Source organism: Phalangium opilio, unplaced genomic scaffold, assembly GCF_054372755.1.
Source record: "Phalangium opilio isolate 3A_F unplaced genomic scaffold, DU_Popi_V2 ptg000070l_1, whole genome shotgun sequence".
NCBI lineage: Eukaryota > Metazoa > Arthropoda > Arachnida > Opiliones > Phalangiidae > Phalangium > Phalangium opilio.
The window spans coordinates 6,169,761-6,187,130 of NW_028324182.1; the positions used below are offsets into that span (position 1 = coordinate 6,169,761).

Below are 17,370 nucleotides of genomic sequence, written 5' to 3' on the forward strand. Positions count from 1 at the left end.
CTACAAAACTGTGTAAATATTCTTCGGAATTTAAATTGTAGTCTAAAGTAAACGCGCCTCCAGCTCAAATTATACTTTACCCTGAATTCAATTAAATTTAAGAGACACTCGTTGAAAATTGTATTTCTATACTTATTTGTTTCTATTCTAGATCAAGTATTACTACTTGCTTTTCGCGTTAATTATTTTGAAAAGATTTCTGGAGGGGGGTTTTTGCGCGATCCCAAAAGAGTATAGGAGATGAATTAACACGTACACTCCTTTTGTTCGAAAATAACCCAACAGCTCGAGATATTCTCTCAAGCGTCCTTTATTAAAGCTTACTCGAGTTTTAATTGGTTTTCCGACGACTGAATGTCACGCATGAACCCTATAGCGTGGCGAAAGGATACGAGCTATAGATTCTACATAAAGAGGACAACTAATACGCCTGAGAAACGCAGAAAGCAAAGGTGGCATCACCAAAGGGCGACCTTAATGAAAAATCCCTAAGCTCTTATCCTTTCTCCATGTCTATAACGCGCACTTCAATGAACTTGAACTCTCTCCACAGGAGTATGATATGTTCATTTTGATTCACACAGACAATATTCTCTACAATTTCGCTTTTGACGTACAAAAGTCTAAACTAACCTCAAATATAACGTAAGAGCAATCAAGCTCAAATACCCTATCTTGGTTAAGTTGAGTATATGAGAATCGGTAAAAATTCCATTTCCAGATGTTTGTCCAAGAGAACCTGTTTACAAAATAAATAAGAATGCGTTATTAACGGGAAAAACGAGTGCTTAAAAACTTATTTAAACACCGCGTAGCTCGTGTCAATTAAATTACAAAACTCTTAACGGTTTAATGGCAAAGGCTTAGCGTACCTTGTTCATTATTTCAGGCCTGAAACATGGTTATGTATGATTCTCCTCTTTTAGTTCCTTACTTTTAAGTTGACGTATTTATTTATTTTGTACTCGATAGCTAGTTAATTACTTACAATAATTTAATTTAATTTAAATCATTAGAGATAAAACAATTATTGTCCTAGCTGCCAGCCAGCGTGGATTTTAATATGCCCAAAATTGCCCACATAGATATAGTAAAACTATAAAGGGTCTAGATCCACTTCGCTGGCTTAGGCTTAACGAAAAAACGCGGAAGGGGCAACGAGCAGACAGCCGCTATTTTCTGGGGGTAGCCGTATAAAACGCCATCTATCGGGGACAAATTAGCGGCCAAAATTGGAACTATCATAAGGATGAGTGGCACTCTATGTTAACTCCCTATAGGGCATAATAAGTCAAACCCTCGGAGATGCCATTACTCCATTTTATACGAGCTAAGAGCGGAAAAAAGTATTTTATAAATTTTACACCTGTAAAATCTTTTAAAAAACACTTGGAACTTGTATTTCTACTTACTTTCGAGGAAATACCACCGTTTTCTGAAGGTAAGAGTATTTTTTTATACATTTATTAGTAATAAAAACATTTAAGGCGAGCTAAGCCTTGGTCTTGTAAAACACGGCAGATTAGTGATTAGCGTCGTTTTCAGCGTTGAAAAACGTTATTTTATCATGTTAAAAAAACGTTAGCAACGTTTTAAGGTACTGATATTTAAATATCCGGACATTAAACTGTTACATATTCTTAAAATAAGAGTCGATAATGGTGCCCACCAAAACAAACTTTGTTAAGTGTGTGTCTCTATATTTAAAGGCATAAAACGAAATATAACATAAACGTTTTTATTTACTTATTTATGTAACAATCATGGCTTCAACTCATGTTTGCTGCGTTCAAACTGTGGGTGTAAAGAAGGTTTTCTTTCTTACCACAACTTTCCGAAAGAGACTGCCACTAGAAAGAAGTGGATTGATTCTATAACAACAGCTGATATCTCCAGTTTACGGATTTGTTCAAAACATTTTACAAAATCAGATTTCTTTCCCACCACTGGAAAGAGACTACGTAGAGCGCTCAAACTGTTCGCGATTCCATACTAATTTGGAGATCAAATTAATGTAACCGATGAAATTATCCCTAAACTGACTCTCCGTAATTTGACTCTCGGGCAACAATCTGAAGCATTAGAAGAAATGGGAGCGTTGTCCTTTGATCAGGGATTGAAGCATGAACCCGCTGCTTTTTCAAATATTCAGGCAACACATCAATACCCAGTGTCACACCTCTGTGGGTTTGATTGTTAATCCACAATTTTGCTTCCTTGGGGCAAGCCCCGATTGCCTTATACTGGTTGAGGACCAGCTGTACTTAGTGGAGATCAAATGCCCTTACACTATTTTCAAGAATAAAGAAACTATCAAAGGAAAAGCAGCTTCGGGTAACTTTCACCTTTACATTGACGAAGAAACGGATGAACTGGAACTGAGAAAAACTTCAGACGTCTATCATCAGATTCAGGGTCAGCTTTTCGTGTGTAACGTACCCGTATGCTTTTTGGCAGTATTTGTGCCACCCGATAACATCGAAATCTTGATGATAGTGAAAGACAACCAATTCATCAATGATACCTTGCTTCCAAAATTATCCACTAAATATTTCATTAGTCTCCTACCTCATTTTGCCATAGAAATGTTCGAAAAGCCTAAAAAATAAATTTTCCAAGTCACGAAAGTACAGCCTCTTTCATTCTATCATTCTATGTGCAACAGTGCAAATCTACATTATGGCCATGACCAAGGCTTAGCTCGCCTTAAATGTTTTTATTACTAATAAATGTATAAAAAAAGACTCTTACCTTCAGAAAACGGTGGTATTTCCTCGAAAGTAAGTAGAAATACAAGTTCCAAGTGTTTTTTTAAAAGATTTTACAGGTGTAAAATTTATAAAATACGTTTTTCCGCTCTTAGCTCGTATAAAATGGAGTAATGGCATCTCCGAGGGTTTGACTTATTATGCCCTATAGGGGGTTAACATAGAGTGCCACTACTCTAAGCTCATCCCTTAATTTAGTTTCGAAAGTTCCCGATAGATGGCGTTTTATACGGCTACCCCCAGAAAATAGCGACTGTCTGCTCGTTGCCCCTTCCGCGTCGACCTCCCATTGAATTGTGTATCTACCCTTTTAATATATCTATGATTGCCCACTAGAAATATTATCAGTGATGCCAGGTGAGGAAAATGGAATTTCCCTTTCCAACCCTTAAAATTTCCCTTTTTGGACCAAAATTTCCCTAGTTCAGGGCTGCCAGATTCCGCGCATAGAAAATGATAGATTTATAGCATGACAACTGTTTTTGGCGATGCATTTTCGTAACGAACAGAATGGGTCAGTTATCTAGCAGACGACTTTCACTATATAATTCAATGTTTGGAAATTATTAGAAACAGTAGCTGGGCTACCATCTATTGTGAATTCAACGTGATTAATAAGTCAATTTTATGAATTTGTTTAACTTTTTATGTTGAGATTGTTGGCTTTCAATAAAATATTTCTTATCACGGAATTTCCCTAGATTTAGCAAATTTTTGGTGGAATTTCCCTTTTCCCTTTTTACCGTTTTAAGGAGTCAAAATTTCCCTAGATTTGGGAAATTTCCCTCAATCTGGCATCACTGAATATTATACCGTTTCTAACTTTCTACGTCACTTACGCAGATTGAGACCGTTAGGGGTATTAAAGTAGGGATAAGACACCATAGGATTTCAAGCACAGCTTCAAAGCTTCAACGCAAAAATTAGAGTTAACTAAGTTTTCCATATTATTTTACCTGCTAATTTATGCCTATAGAAAGGAAGGGCAAATTCTATTATTTTAGGATATTAATTTAACTGCACAGGCTTATTCCTCAATGTAAAGTAAATAATAGACTAACTTGGAAAATATGTAATCCTTCTTTTTCTCCTGTAAGGCGAGCCGGGTATTTCCAGGACACACTCCACAACAGTGACGCTTCCAGAAGCTCCGGCCTCCAACTGTTTTTCATTGATAGACTTAACGAGGGATCCATCGAAGACTGTTGAATTGACTCGCGTCTTGAACTCAGCCACGGCACCCGCGCTAATTACCGCTAGATTAGGATCGACAGTCACTAATTTCTGATGTTTCTGATTATCGTCCATGTTTCTACCCAAAACGTTTAACCACATGGTGGGCTCGGGGTAAATTCCTTCCACTAAACAACTAAAGGTGATTTTCCCAGTGGGCTCCATCTCAAACGTGAACTGAAACGTTGTTGCGGGAACTAGAGAAAATGAAAAAGTTGAAACGGAAACTTTTAGTGACATGATAATTCATCCCATTGATCAATCAATGGTTGGGAAGTCCTTGCCACACCCAAATAAAAAATCTACACTAACTAGTCTGGGAACACGAAGACCTTTAAATTTAAAAGGGACTGGTCTACGTCTGCCTTTTCAAGATGGAAACCTAGACCCCCCCTCTAAGTTACTTTGTCAAGAGTGGAATTCTGGAAATTCGGTCCTTACGCCCCCAATTTTTTCAGTAACCTGCGAGGTATAGGGTTTGAAACCTTGACGTTTTACAGTCCCTTTATGTATCAGAAGTCAACTGAAAACGTTTTTTCGACTTCTTTATAGGCTGGATTATACTATTGATTTAAACCCCATTCTGTTGTATTTATGTCGTGGTGAATATCACTTTCAGTGAAAGATTCTGGAGGTCAAAGACCCTTAACAAGTGAGTAGGGTAGACAAATAGTCCGTGCACAACGTTAATAGGATGGTACCCTTAAGAAAACGAACCACATAACTTACCTCGCAATTTTTGATAACCGGGATTACAATATTGGGCCCACCCTTCCTTGGGCTGGCCCTGGGACTGTTTCAATCTAACTACGTTCTTATTAGGATGTCGGCGCATGCCAAAAATGTATGTTGGGCGATATGTTAAAAACCATTTGGACGCGAAGGAAAGACAAATCGGTTTTCGCGCCATGAAGGAAAGATGGGAGAAAAAAGGGTGCCGCCCGAGGGGCTAATCACCTGCTATAATCAGGAATTAATCAATAAGTTGTGGGGGGAAGTGGATTGAGACTGTTATTACCCCACTACCCAGTGCAAGTGAATTAACACACTTGAAAACGCGCAGACGTTCTGGGGTTTTTTTTTTTTTTTTTACTTTCCTCTCTCGAGGAACAGTAAGTCCTGCACCTAAGGCAATAAAATGGTTCCAAAACTTGGGAGCGTATTTTTCTACAGATGCTAATATCAAACCTCCAAGATAATGTAACCTACAATACCTCGGTCGAGCTTGGTCGAATTTTCGACTAACTCTTTCTGACCCCTACTTTCCTACAGAGCTTATTATTACGGCAGCGCTTTCCTCGGTTCTTAGAGGTCTAGACAAACTGTTACGAATAGCCGAGTGTTGTATTTCTTAATAACCCCTTGTGAAGGATGCCTCTTTAATATGGAAGTGAATTGTCCCTTGGTGCAGCGGCCATCGTTTCATCGCGAGGGCTTGGGCGGTGAGTTAGTTTACAAGGGAGTACAGTTACCCAGAAGAATTCATTAATAAACGGAAGCGCCGGGCGTCGCTGAGACTTCATGACTCTCGCAGAGACCTTGGCCATTTAACATAATCAAGCCTTTTGATTCGGCTATGACAGGAAGCTTATTGGAGAAGAATAGCCTTAATTGATCCCTTCGGCCATTACTCAGGGATTTATAATGTAAGAGGCGGTTTGCTTCGCTATTCCCACCCTGGAAATGATGGACTAATTTCATCGTAAAAAAATACCCCCCCCCCTTCGCCGAATGACGTGTTTCCGTTAGGAGTAAGTAGCAAATCGTGTTTGTTCGTACAATTATTTATAGTTAAAGAAACAGAACCAAAGTTCAAACTTCTTTTCTTATTACGAATATTGAGCATTGAACTTTCATATTACACCTTGTTTGTGATCAACAATACATAAAGATGAAAAGTTAACCCATTTCCCAAAACATTTTTTTTTTCAATGGAAATAAACCGTAGCTAGTTGGCCAATTCCTCTTGAAGTACCTAATTAAAACACACCTTATTCCTACAAACTCCATTTCAAACAGTCCTACCAATTGAAAGAAACTAGTCAATAAACCAAAGTCCCCGGTTTTGTGGACTTCTCGGTTTTCGTGCTCATACTGTGTGGGTACGGAATCCTATACGTACTTAAAATCGTTCGGGCGTATATTTAAAATGAACGTTCTCTCTTCGACAGGTCTACGTCTTTCGGGCTAGCCTGCATGCGGAGGTTGAGAGAAAGAGGAGCGGCGGAAGAAGCCCATGCAGGATGGATAAGAGAAGAGAAGAGAATAGGAGAAGAATACGGTTTGGCTAAGACCTTAAGGAAACTTTATCTCGTTCCGCAACAAACCAGCTTGTGTTTTGGGCCGATGAAATTAATCTTCATTTTGCTCGCGCCTGAAATATTAATGATTTTCTAATGCGGGACTTGTCAAGAAACGAGAGACGATGTAAATCACCAACCGCCCCTCCATCTAGAATGTCTTATGCCCACCCTCTTTCTCATCCTCAAATTTTCTCTGGCAAAAACGTCGTAAAACCTAAAACATTAGATTACTTTTTCCCCCCCTCATAGAAATGAGATTCAACCAGTTTTAAAATATTGGTTTGCAAATTGAACTGCTTGTTAAAAAGTACTTTTTATCGCGTTGAAGTAAATCATACCCACGTGGTTTATAAAATACCTTTGAAACTTAAGGAGTACTATTTACAACCTATAAATTTAGTGGTTCCCCATTTGGGTACAGTTGATATTGTGATGCTATAATATTCCTTAAAATAATGAGTGGAATGTTAGGCGAGAAAACAAAGATAGCGCATTCCTATTACAGTTTTCTTTATAATTTATTTTAATTTATAGAAAATTATCTTAACTTTGTTGCGTTTGAAAAACGAATTACTACGTTTTTGCTCTATTTTTATACTAGATCCTTCACTAGGCAATCTCTCCTTTCGCTACAGGCCTATACCTAACACCGTAACCCATACTCCCATAGTTTGGGCCTATATGTTGCGTAGCAAGGTCGATAAAACGCCGGGACCATGCTATCCGTTATCACTTGTTGAGAAACCTTTAATACAGACACCCAAGACCAAAGCCCCTTCTCTCTAAATCCCAGTTTTCGCTCTAAGCGATTATCTTGGGGACCCACATATAGAGTTATTCAAGCGCTATGAGCCTTCCTTAATTTTCCTCGAAACTCGCAAAATATTTAATTGAAAAGACCACACAAGCATACCTTTTCTGCTCCGCTTAATGACGTCTAGGACCAATAAATTAGTGTCTGGCCTTAATTGTTTTACAGAATTTCACTTAAAATAAAAAATACTTGCGTTAAAGCAAAGAAAAACAATGAGTTCCACCAAATACTGCTTTTTAATCACGCAAACTTACCATAGATGTTACGTAAAAACCCTGATAATCATTCAAGATAAAATAGTATTATTATTATTGTATAAGTGATAGACACGTTTAATAGGATGTTTAAAATTTTGCCATCTTTTTTCACCGGATCTGAGAGCATTAGCTCCAGCTCAAGTTATAATGATTGAAGACTTTTAGACCAGAATCAAATTGAGTTTATAGAACCTAATCTCGTGAAGAAAGGAAACGAAACCGTTTGGGGATTTTACGTGTCCACGTTAAGCCAGAGTTTCAAAGGAGGGTAAAATTTAATTAAGGGTAGGTTTACGTTACGTTTTAAGTTTAATTTGACAGTTCTATTTATTCTACCAATTTGGGACTTTAAATTTAGTTTTCTCGTCTCATTTTACGTGGTATGGAGTAGGGATTTTAAATTAAACCCGATGTTCGGCTAAATAAATTATAAAGTTTACCGAGTTTGTCTATAGATTAAAGCTACTTAAATCAATTTTAAGCTATTCTAAATTTCAAAGCGTGCAAATAGCGAATAACAAGTAAATGTAGACAACAAGATTTATATTACCAAAATAGGCCAGACAGAGACTGGTCGTAATTATAAAGAGGGGCTTCTAATCAACCATTAAACTATATACTCTTACCATAAACACTCATCTCTTGAAATTTCGAATCTTGTCCAGCTAAAGAACTAACAACGCAAGAGTATTTCCCTCCTAGTTCCGGTGTGACATTGACGATACGTAGAGCTCGATATTGAGAATAAGGGTCCAATGGATTGATGGAGAAATCCATGTCTAATCTACCGTAGAGTTGTCCAGCCACGTGACGAATTTTAAGTTCGGGAATCCACTGATAAATCGGCTCTTGATCGTCGTTAAAAAACCACTTAACGACTAATCGGAGGTCGTTCTCGTTATAAACGTAATCGCAGTCCAAAATGACGCCTTTAGATGTTCCGTTACGGACCCAGTGAGGAATGGATAATCTTCGAATATTCACACCAAAAACACCTGCGCAATTAAAATCGAAAATATCGAATTATTTTTTGATGAGATCTATTTATAGCAAAGGTAACGTAAACTGAGTGGGAAAATGTTTGGAACTTTCATTCTCACACGATATTCTTTGATTATCTTTGGTTTCACATAATATTACGCCACTTATTTCCTCTCCATACTTAATCCTCATTGTGTTAAGCATAGTTATATCAAGAAGTGATATCTAGTTTATTGGAGCGAAGGTATGAGATGCCTATGCATTCGCGCGTTATAGTCCCAGTCCCCCTTTCAAAATACAAGGGGGGCGTAAAAGGAGGCCGGGCTATTTCACCTCTCCTCAGTCGGAAAATACGTAGTTTTCGTCATTCGCGTCGCGCTGACGTGTGTTTTCAAGAACCAATGAGATGCTGGTTGTAATTTAGAGGTGGGGATTAACTCCGGACCTACGTTTGGACTGGACCATAAAGCTGGAAATTTGGCGAATTTATACCATCTCCCTAATAAACTAGATATCACTTCTTGGTTATACATAAATATATGTACAACAACCATGAACACGAGTGTGTTTGTTATTTTTTTTTTATTCTCATATCTATCCGACCCTTACAATCGAAGCGAGAAACCCGCGCTTAACAGAACTAAGGAACAGTCCTTGGAGAGTTTCTTTGGTGTTAGTTGTCTGAAAGATAAGAGACACGGATTTGGTCTTACGTTAGAGTGCAGAGAGTACCTTCGAGGAATCGTTTTTGAGATGAATTTGTCATTACAGCAAAAACCGGAGGTGGAATTTCAGAAATGTTATATTGGAGAAAAAAAATATAATCTAAAACCACCACCGTGGTAAACCTTACTTGCCCGAGATTTTTTCAAGATGAAATTATACTAAAGAAAAAGGTGAAAAGAAATGATTTTAGAGATGCGCAGGGTTATAGCTTGAACTCCAGTACCAGCTTGGAGCGAAAAAAAATCTTCGTACGGGAGACGTCTTTCGAAAGCCATTTCCTCGACGTAAATTCGAAATAAATATTCCCACAATAAAAATTCCACACGTCCTCGCGAAAAATACTATTTTTTTTTCTAGATGTCAGAACCTAGGCTCGCGACATCTTCTAAATGAACCATCTCGAAACATTTTACAAGCGCGATTATTTCAGCCTTTTCGGTTATAAAAATCTGCGTAGTGGTAAAGGTAGCTAACAGCTGGTGCTTGACCTAAACCGAAAACGTCTATGAGAGGAACTCCGGTAAAAATACAGCGTGGTACAGATAAAATAATACATAGATCTGCTAAATGAGTAAAATACCTTGTTTTTCGGATATTTTATTGTAAAATAGACTATTTAATCTTTTGAAATATTTGGGTTTATAAATTGAAACATCTATTTTTGGTTGAGTGGTTTAAATATGTCATTTTGGTTGGAATAGTATTTTGATCTGTACCAAACTGTATATAAAATATAGGATTTGGGCGCAAAAGGCGGGATTGTTGAGACGAGAGACATTCGAGTTTCAAAAACCTTTCGTTTTTGCGTCCAGGTTAAAAATGTGTAGCTTTATTCCGCGACATTCCGAAGGAAATTGAATGTGAATTTTTGGGCATTCCGTAGAAAATCGAACCATATTTTTTCCTCTTTTTTGGCTCTCACCCGAGCGAAAAACATATATTGCGTATATAAAACTTGAACGGTCTGCATCCTACGGTCACGTTCAAAGCTCTCCGCTGGCCTTCGCCTATACCACCTTTATTTGAATTGCAAATACTCCGTGGTTTTTCTTTCTCTTTTTTTTTCGCAGTTATATCTATGGTCTATAAGATAAGAAAGACGTGTTTCGCGGAGGTTTAAGTGGATATTTTGGGAGAGAGGGCAAAATGGACTTATAAATAGTAAGGGTTAACTGTATTTCCGTTTTTTTATTAAGCCTTATATTGAGAAAAATCAAAATAATATTTGAATAACATCCTTTAAATACCTCATTTCTAACTGAACTGTCTACATTTATTAGCAAAAGCTTAATAACAAATTCTAAATCCTCCAAAATCCTGTAAAAGGCATAACACGGATTCTGAATCGTTAATACTTTGAAACTCGCTTGACAAATTGAGACAGACGTTAGAGAAATGAATTAAATTGGGTAAAACTTTAAACGCTCTAACCCGGCGCTCGAACCTATGGCGAATACCTTCGAAATCAATCGAATTGGTTACGGAACTCGTAGCCTTTCAACACCAATTTTCGCGTTTCGTTACCAAAAACTTCAAAATCAATTCGCGATGATTTTGGAAAAGGGGTTTACCTAAAGCTCCAAGACGCTGTTTTCAATTGATGTTTTGGGAAATTCTAGCTCGATGCGTGATTGGCAACGTAGATAAATCCCTTGTTTAATCTGGCATTCTATGACCCTATCAACAAGCTCGATTTTCGAATGGGAGCTTCGAAACGTTGGAAATTCCAGCAATTGAATGCAGGATGGAGTAGTTTTGTTATTCAATAGCAAGCCTTGGATTAATTAAATTGAATTCGGATTGCTAAACCATTCTTTATAATTATTACGTCACATTGATTTCTCGTTGGGTCAAAGTTCAAACCTTCAAGATTGTAAAGATTTGTGTCGGGTATAATTGAAGCATCTAGACCCAAGCAAAGTCACAGATAGTGGAACTAATTGGAACTGTATCGGTTTAACAAGAAGTTGGTTTGAGATGTTATAAAGTCGCCCTCATAACCTTAATTGTTCTCAATGTTATGGTATTTTGAGATCAAAGCTCCGCAAGCTACGCTCCGTCCACTCTAATTGCTTGACTATAGTAGATAGGGTGCGAGCCACGTATCTCTTACGACGGATGGTATTCCTAAACCACTTTAATTCTCTATTCAGCTTGACAACGTGGAAAACTTAAGGGTTGCCAAGGTAAATCCAGAGATTCTCGACGACAAGTCATGAGGAGTTTGGTGCGGATAGTAAGTGGGCGTGTAGACGTGCTACCTGACAACTTGTAAAGCTCGGTCAGCCGCCTAAGTAACGCCAATTTACCGCAACAGATATCAGAAATACATAAGGGAATGTTTAGCTATTTGAGCTCAGTACCTTCTAAAATAATATGTTGCGCCTGTCAGAAAACAGGCTTTAGAACCCACTTATACTATTTGAATTTTCAGAATTTTAGAGGGAAGACCCGCTTTAAAATGAGCAAAACCTAGATCATGCTTTTACAGCAATATGTAACCACAATATAACACGTTAAGTTATTCTTTTCATAAGGTTTTTAATATTTTTAAATACCCGAAAATGTTAAATTTAAAATTTTAGGTGAAATGTACTTTGGGCGAATAAAAATCTAGATATATTTTTGATATCTATGTTTCGTCACTGGAAGACCGAAGGTGAAGATTTTGGGGCCAATCGCGTGATCTATCGGGAACGCGAGTTCGTGTCTTTCATCCGATAATTAAACGTCAACGTTTCGAGAAATACCGGTCGGACCTAGGCCTAGAAGGCTTTCTAGAATGCGGCCAATCTTACATCCTAGCGGGGTTATTTTCGGATCAAGAAACGTGGAACAAATGAAAAAAAAAAGCCCAGGTATTTATATATAGGTTGGAAACATTCCTAACCCCCCATAGAATGATGAAAATGGATGTTCTTAATATAGTGTGAGTATATACTTTCATATTATTTTCCTTCATTATTTTTTCCACAATATTTTTAAGTGATGTATCACATATTCGTTTCAATCCTTAATCCTCCTTAATTTATTTAACACGTTCTGCATAGTTTGTCTTGTTCAAAGTCAATTACATTGCCTATAAGCTTGCTACTCCGCGACAACAAGTGTGCAGCGAGAACAACATTTCTACAGGGGCTATGGAAAATACAATAGAGAGGTTTAGCCTGTATGCTGGCTTTTCTTTCGAACGCTCAATCTTTATTGTTGTATTTAGTTCGTGTTAGTTTTTCTAAAACTCGTTTCTTAAACAATTTAAGATTCTGCCCCAATAACGTGTAGCTTATGTTTTGCACTACTAATTTCGTTAAAATCGAAAAGCACCAGTGGTTTTTCAGGCTACCAATATTTATACTAGACGTCTAGAGCGCTAGACATTTTCGTTCACGGTTTCTGTTCAATTTCTTAAGTTATCTATTATCATATTACCCGCGCCAGGAATACCTATAGCTTTTAGGAATAATTGTGTGTAGTCATTTTCTCAACGTATCTAGGCGGATTTTGTGGAAAGAGCTAGACTAATCATTTTACCTCGCGACTAATTTATCTCGTTCCTACCAACCAATGAAATCACGATTAAAAAGGCTTCGGAATATAGTACTCAAGCCCGTTCCACAAAACCCGCATAGAAATTAACGTGGGATATATCGGTGCACATTGATTCCTATTAGATCTACGAATTCCAGTCTGAGCGTATGTACAACGCTCCTGTTTAAACAGGGACCATGTATTATGGAGAGTTAATCAATCATTCATTCACGACAGGGGAAGGACTCAATCTTAAGTTTAAAAACACTTGAATTAAACGTAAAAAAATGTATTGTAGATAGAATTTCGAGGTTAAATTTACCTGAAACACAAGACAATACGAGAGGCCATATCACCCAAGAAACGGAACGTTTGGAACTTTTTATAGTTGTCATTAAATTAAATCTATCAGTATTTACATTCTCTTAAACTTCATAAACACGACGGATCTACGACGCGATAGTAGCAACATCTATCGAGTTTGATCGAAGATACGACGTTTACGGGGTATACGCTATACCAAATCACGGCTAACTTAAATGAAATAGGATCAGATGTGCACTTTCCAGTCTACTTTAGTTCGTAAAATTCCGGGTTCCAAAATATTGTTGGACATTTTTTTCTAGCAGCTAATCTATTTAGATTTGTTGTCTCGCCTAGGCGAGGAAAAGGTTTTGAAAAAGTCGAACTCGATTCTTTTCAAGTTTATATATGGGAGAAAGAAAAAGTAGCGCCTCCGAGCGTCGAGTTCCAAGTTCTTTTCGCGATTCTGTCCGAGATCCTTTCAGAAATGATCTCGAACGCGAACTGCCAAGCCTCGTTACCGGATAGAAAATTCCCCGGACGTTTACCTTACACATCGCGCTTCTCAGCCGCTAGAGAGCCACTCTGTGGTGGTGGCTACGCTGCGCTATAGCGGATAGCCCAAAGCGCCCCGGAACATTCGGAACAGTACCAGAGGCTCGGACGGAATCGCGTCTCAGAAGAAAATAGAGAGAGAGAGAGAACGCGCGTGACTTTAAAGGAATGCTCTCTCGAAGATTCCAAAACAAAAATTAAACTCATAAACCCATAGCCTTATAGGCAAGCTATTTTTAAAGTGGACTAGCTGTCATAGATTGAGCTAAGCTTGCAGCGAAGCCCAAAAGAAGCAGCTCCACTATTAAATTGCACCAACTTCTTCTTCCCCAACACAAGCTGGAAACTAATAGTGCTCGGATCTTTCCTTAACCTTAACCATCAAATCTCCATAGACTAGACTACATCAAAGACCACGCAATACTCTAAAAGTTTCTAAAATCTCCGCGTTATGTAATAAATGAAAGACACCTTGTCCTCTTTCTAAAGACGATTCCTCGTAAGATCTCTCCTTTAACATCCGTTAGGCCTAGCGATTCAAGCTAAGAGATAAAAAAGAAGAAAAGAGAAAAAAAAAACAAATATAAAGAAGCTGGCTCGGAGCTTGCGGATCGAGCCGAGAAAATAAGATCATGGGCTAAAGATAAAGCAGACTGCTTTTGCTCTCTCTTTCTCCTCTCTCTGTCTCTGGCTACACTCCTTGGAACAGTTTCTTTACTTTAGAGGTTGGGATACGGGTTGGGGGAATATATAGAAGACTGGATCAGTAACGATTCAATGAACAAGAGGAAGAATATATGATACATTATAAGGAATGCAAGCAAGCAGTGATACCCTTAACGATGTTAGAGACGGGGTGGTAGCTATTTAGCTAGCGGGTTATAGGACAGTTAACAGGCTCCATGAATGTTTTGTATTTTTACTATCAGTATTTCACTGCTAGGTTTAAAAAACTTGTTTGCGCTATTGAGTATGTAATGTCACAGTCAACCGTTTCAGTTCATATATTTGGAGTTGGCCTTGAAATGACTCTACTAAGGGCAGAAGTAAGATGAGACTAGAAGTGAAGGGCTCTAGCATTGGTAGTAGATCCTGGCACTAGTGAACAAATTTGAGGATTTTATGTCGCTTCCATCGCGCCTACACTACAGAGGAATAAATTGGTTGAGTTCCAAAAACTTTTCCAACCCCCTTCCACTCAACCTAAAGCGGCCGAACACGGACGCGGCTCCTTGAATCTAGTTCGGCCGTCTACCACCGCGAGCGTCTCACGTTTTGGAGGGAAAATTCAGAAACTGCTACTAGAGGGCCAACCGTTGGTGTGTTATCAAGAATATTCACTTTCGCCGAGTGAAGAATTTGGTTAGCTCAGTACTTCTAGTCTCATCTCACTTCTGCTAAGAGATTTCGGTAGATTATCCACAGATCTACTTAGTTTAAAATATCAACTTTAAAATTCTTAGAAATTATAAAGAATTATTCAAGAATGAATCGAATAAATTCATGATCTTGGGGGGAAATAGGTTTAAACTTTATCAGTAGTTTAGAAAGCAATAGTGACATTAGTTTATGTCAAAAAAATCCAATCTTTAAGGTAAATCTTTATCCTCGAATTTTATATTCCCTAAAGGGATTGTATCGATCATTAAAGTTTGGATCGAAGCGGTTTTACGTAACACTAGTGGCTGCTACGCGACGTTTTAAGTGAGTTAAAACACTCCCCTATTCCGGTGCGACTATACATTTAAGATATTAAAATACGAAAACCAAAATGTATTATATTTCTAACCAAACGAGTCTTATCTGATTAAAACAAAGAAGGGGTTATGAATTAGAAGCTCTAAATCATAGTTCTTGACTTATTCAAATTAGATACTGAGTAATGAGCGGTTTTGGTAAGTTACTCGATCTTCCAAATTAAAATAAAATTGCAATTTTTCTAATGTAAAACATGGATAGAATTATTTTCGGTTAATTATCAATTGGGTTTTTACAAGAAACGAATTCCAATTGAGCGACAAAAAGTGAATTGATTATTCGGCGCATCTTGCCAGTCGAGTAATAGAGTCAAAAAATGAATAATTAAGCAGTCTAATCAAATGAAACCCGTTAATCACGGGAGTATGCTAATATAGAGAAATTAAGCCGAGACGCCAAAAGAAATACAAAAGAGTATCAAGTCATATCTACAAGGGCCTACCGGCCCTGTAGAATTACAATCTACTTCGAAGTTGGTAAAACCTCGGGCCGGACTCTCGTTCACAGTTCCAACACGGCTACGATATGGTGTCAACTATTAAGTACCCTAACACTTTCCAAAATTGTTTTTAGCTTCACCCTCAAACTGTAGATGCGAAAATAATATAATTTGTACATGCCGTGATTAATGTATTATTTTTGTTCACACCAAGTAATATAACATCATTATAGATTCTTACAGTTACGGTATTTCTCTATTAAAACGTTAGAAATTAACTATAACTATATTCTACTGGCTTATTTTCAAAATTAACTTATCTTTTTCTCCAAACCAATTTTTGTGATATTTCTATTTTTTGAACGAACCCTGTTGCGTAAGCTATATGGTTAGACTATTGTTTGGGTCTTGGGGCAATATTGTTCCGATATTAATGACGTTCTTACACCGGTGGTTGGTGGTGGGACGGAGAGAAGGGGTAGCGTCGGAAAGAAAGAATCAATATTCTGAATATTTAAGGCGAGTATAGTTGCGGCTCGGCGTCCGCTATTACATAAAACATTAATCGCATTAAGTATTCCGAAAAGAATCCGATAGGAACTAATGACCGTGCTAGATGCCTCGTTACATTTTTCAAGTCCGAACCCCCCTTTTATAACCTAACCCCTGGTACGTAAGCCTAGGCGTTAAAATCATTAGAGCGTGCCGACATAATAACTGGAAACGTCGCGACGGGGACGACCTAACACTAACACCCTCTAAGGCGAATGCTCTTTGTTTCTCGGAATATTCCTGTTTATTCTTCTCTAGCTGCCTAGGAGAAAGCATCGAGAATGAGCCTGGGAAAAAATAACATACGCTCGATGCCATCATGAACCTTCTATATAAAATGGACCATATCTTAATGGCAGATCCCGTGTTAAAGTTTTCTTGCTAAAGTGTTCCAAAATAATAAAGAAGAAAAGATAGCAGGCGACAAGGTCTTGGAGAAAGACGTACGGTACAATGTAAACAAGTAAAATGGCCGCTTGGTCTCATTTCGCTAAGCCTTGGGACTAATGTTAATCTTTTTGCATCTATTTAAAAGTAAAGTTTAATAAAGTAATTAAAAATAGGAAAAATAAAGATTCGCGCGTTTGGCAATGTGATTCAAGGAAATTAAAATGTACTCTTCCCAAAAGCGTCACGTTTGTTTACGTTGTGACGCGGTGCGTGTACCCTGCGAAATTGGTGGGCTACTGCGCACAGACGTTGTAAACAGAAAAACCCTCCCAGTTTCTGGTCCTTTTAGATTGAAGGTTCATGATTCCATAAAGGTAAACATACACGCAATCGATATGGGACTGGGAGGGATGGGGTATCCCATTGTGTTGCTTTAAATAATATTTCTTGGAAGTCTGATTATTTTCGTAACGAAGGTCACGTTATCTTATTTCAAGTATATGCCAATGGGGCTGGAACTACACGCTATTTAAAAAAGAATTAACCATTCATTCTCTTGGTAAATTTATAAAAATACAGCCTTAGGATGGAGGATATGATTTTTTTTCGACTTCAGGCATAGAAAAGACATTGATTTCTACTTGCCCCAAACGAATCCCTTTTGCTAGCTCGTAAAAATCAAGCTGAATGAAACGGTACGTATTTGCTAAAAAGGAACGAGGACTTTTTGGGGGCCTTGCATAATCTCCAGGGATTAGCCCCA

The 17,370-nt window shown here is 37.9% G+C and overlaps 2 protein-coding genes across 2 annotated transcripts; one reads left to right on the top strand and one right to left on the bottom strand.

Annotated features, from left to right (window-relative positions):
• Positions 1-262: 262 nt before the first annotated feature.
• Positions 263-13,005, bottom strand: LOC149661271 (uncharacterized). The gene is made up of 4 exons (XM_089843777.1): positions 12,933-13,005; positions 8,002-8,370; positions 3,830-4,198; positions 263-739 (listed from the first exon to the last, which is right to left on the bottom strand). Exons 1-4 carry the CDS (start codon positions 13,003-13,005, stop codon positions 624-626), a joined length of 927 nt encoding a protein of 308 aa, XP_089699903.1. The 3' UTR covers positions 263-623.
• Positions 2,124-3,027, top strand: LOC149661272 (uncharacterized). Its single transcript, XM_089842734.1, has 2 exons — positions 2,124-2,544; positions 2,677-3,027. Exons 1-2 carry the CDS (start codon positions 2,124-2,126, stop codon positions 2,724-2,726), a joined length of 471 nt encoding a protein of 156 aa, XP_089698860.1. The 3' UTR covers positions 2,727-3,027.
• Positions 13,006-17,370: the final 4,365 nt, after the last annotated feature.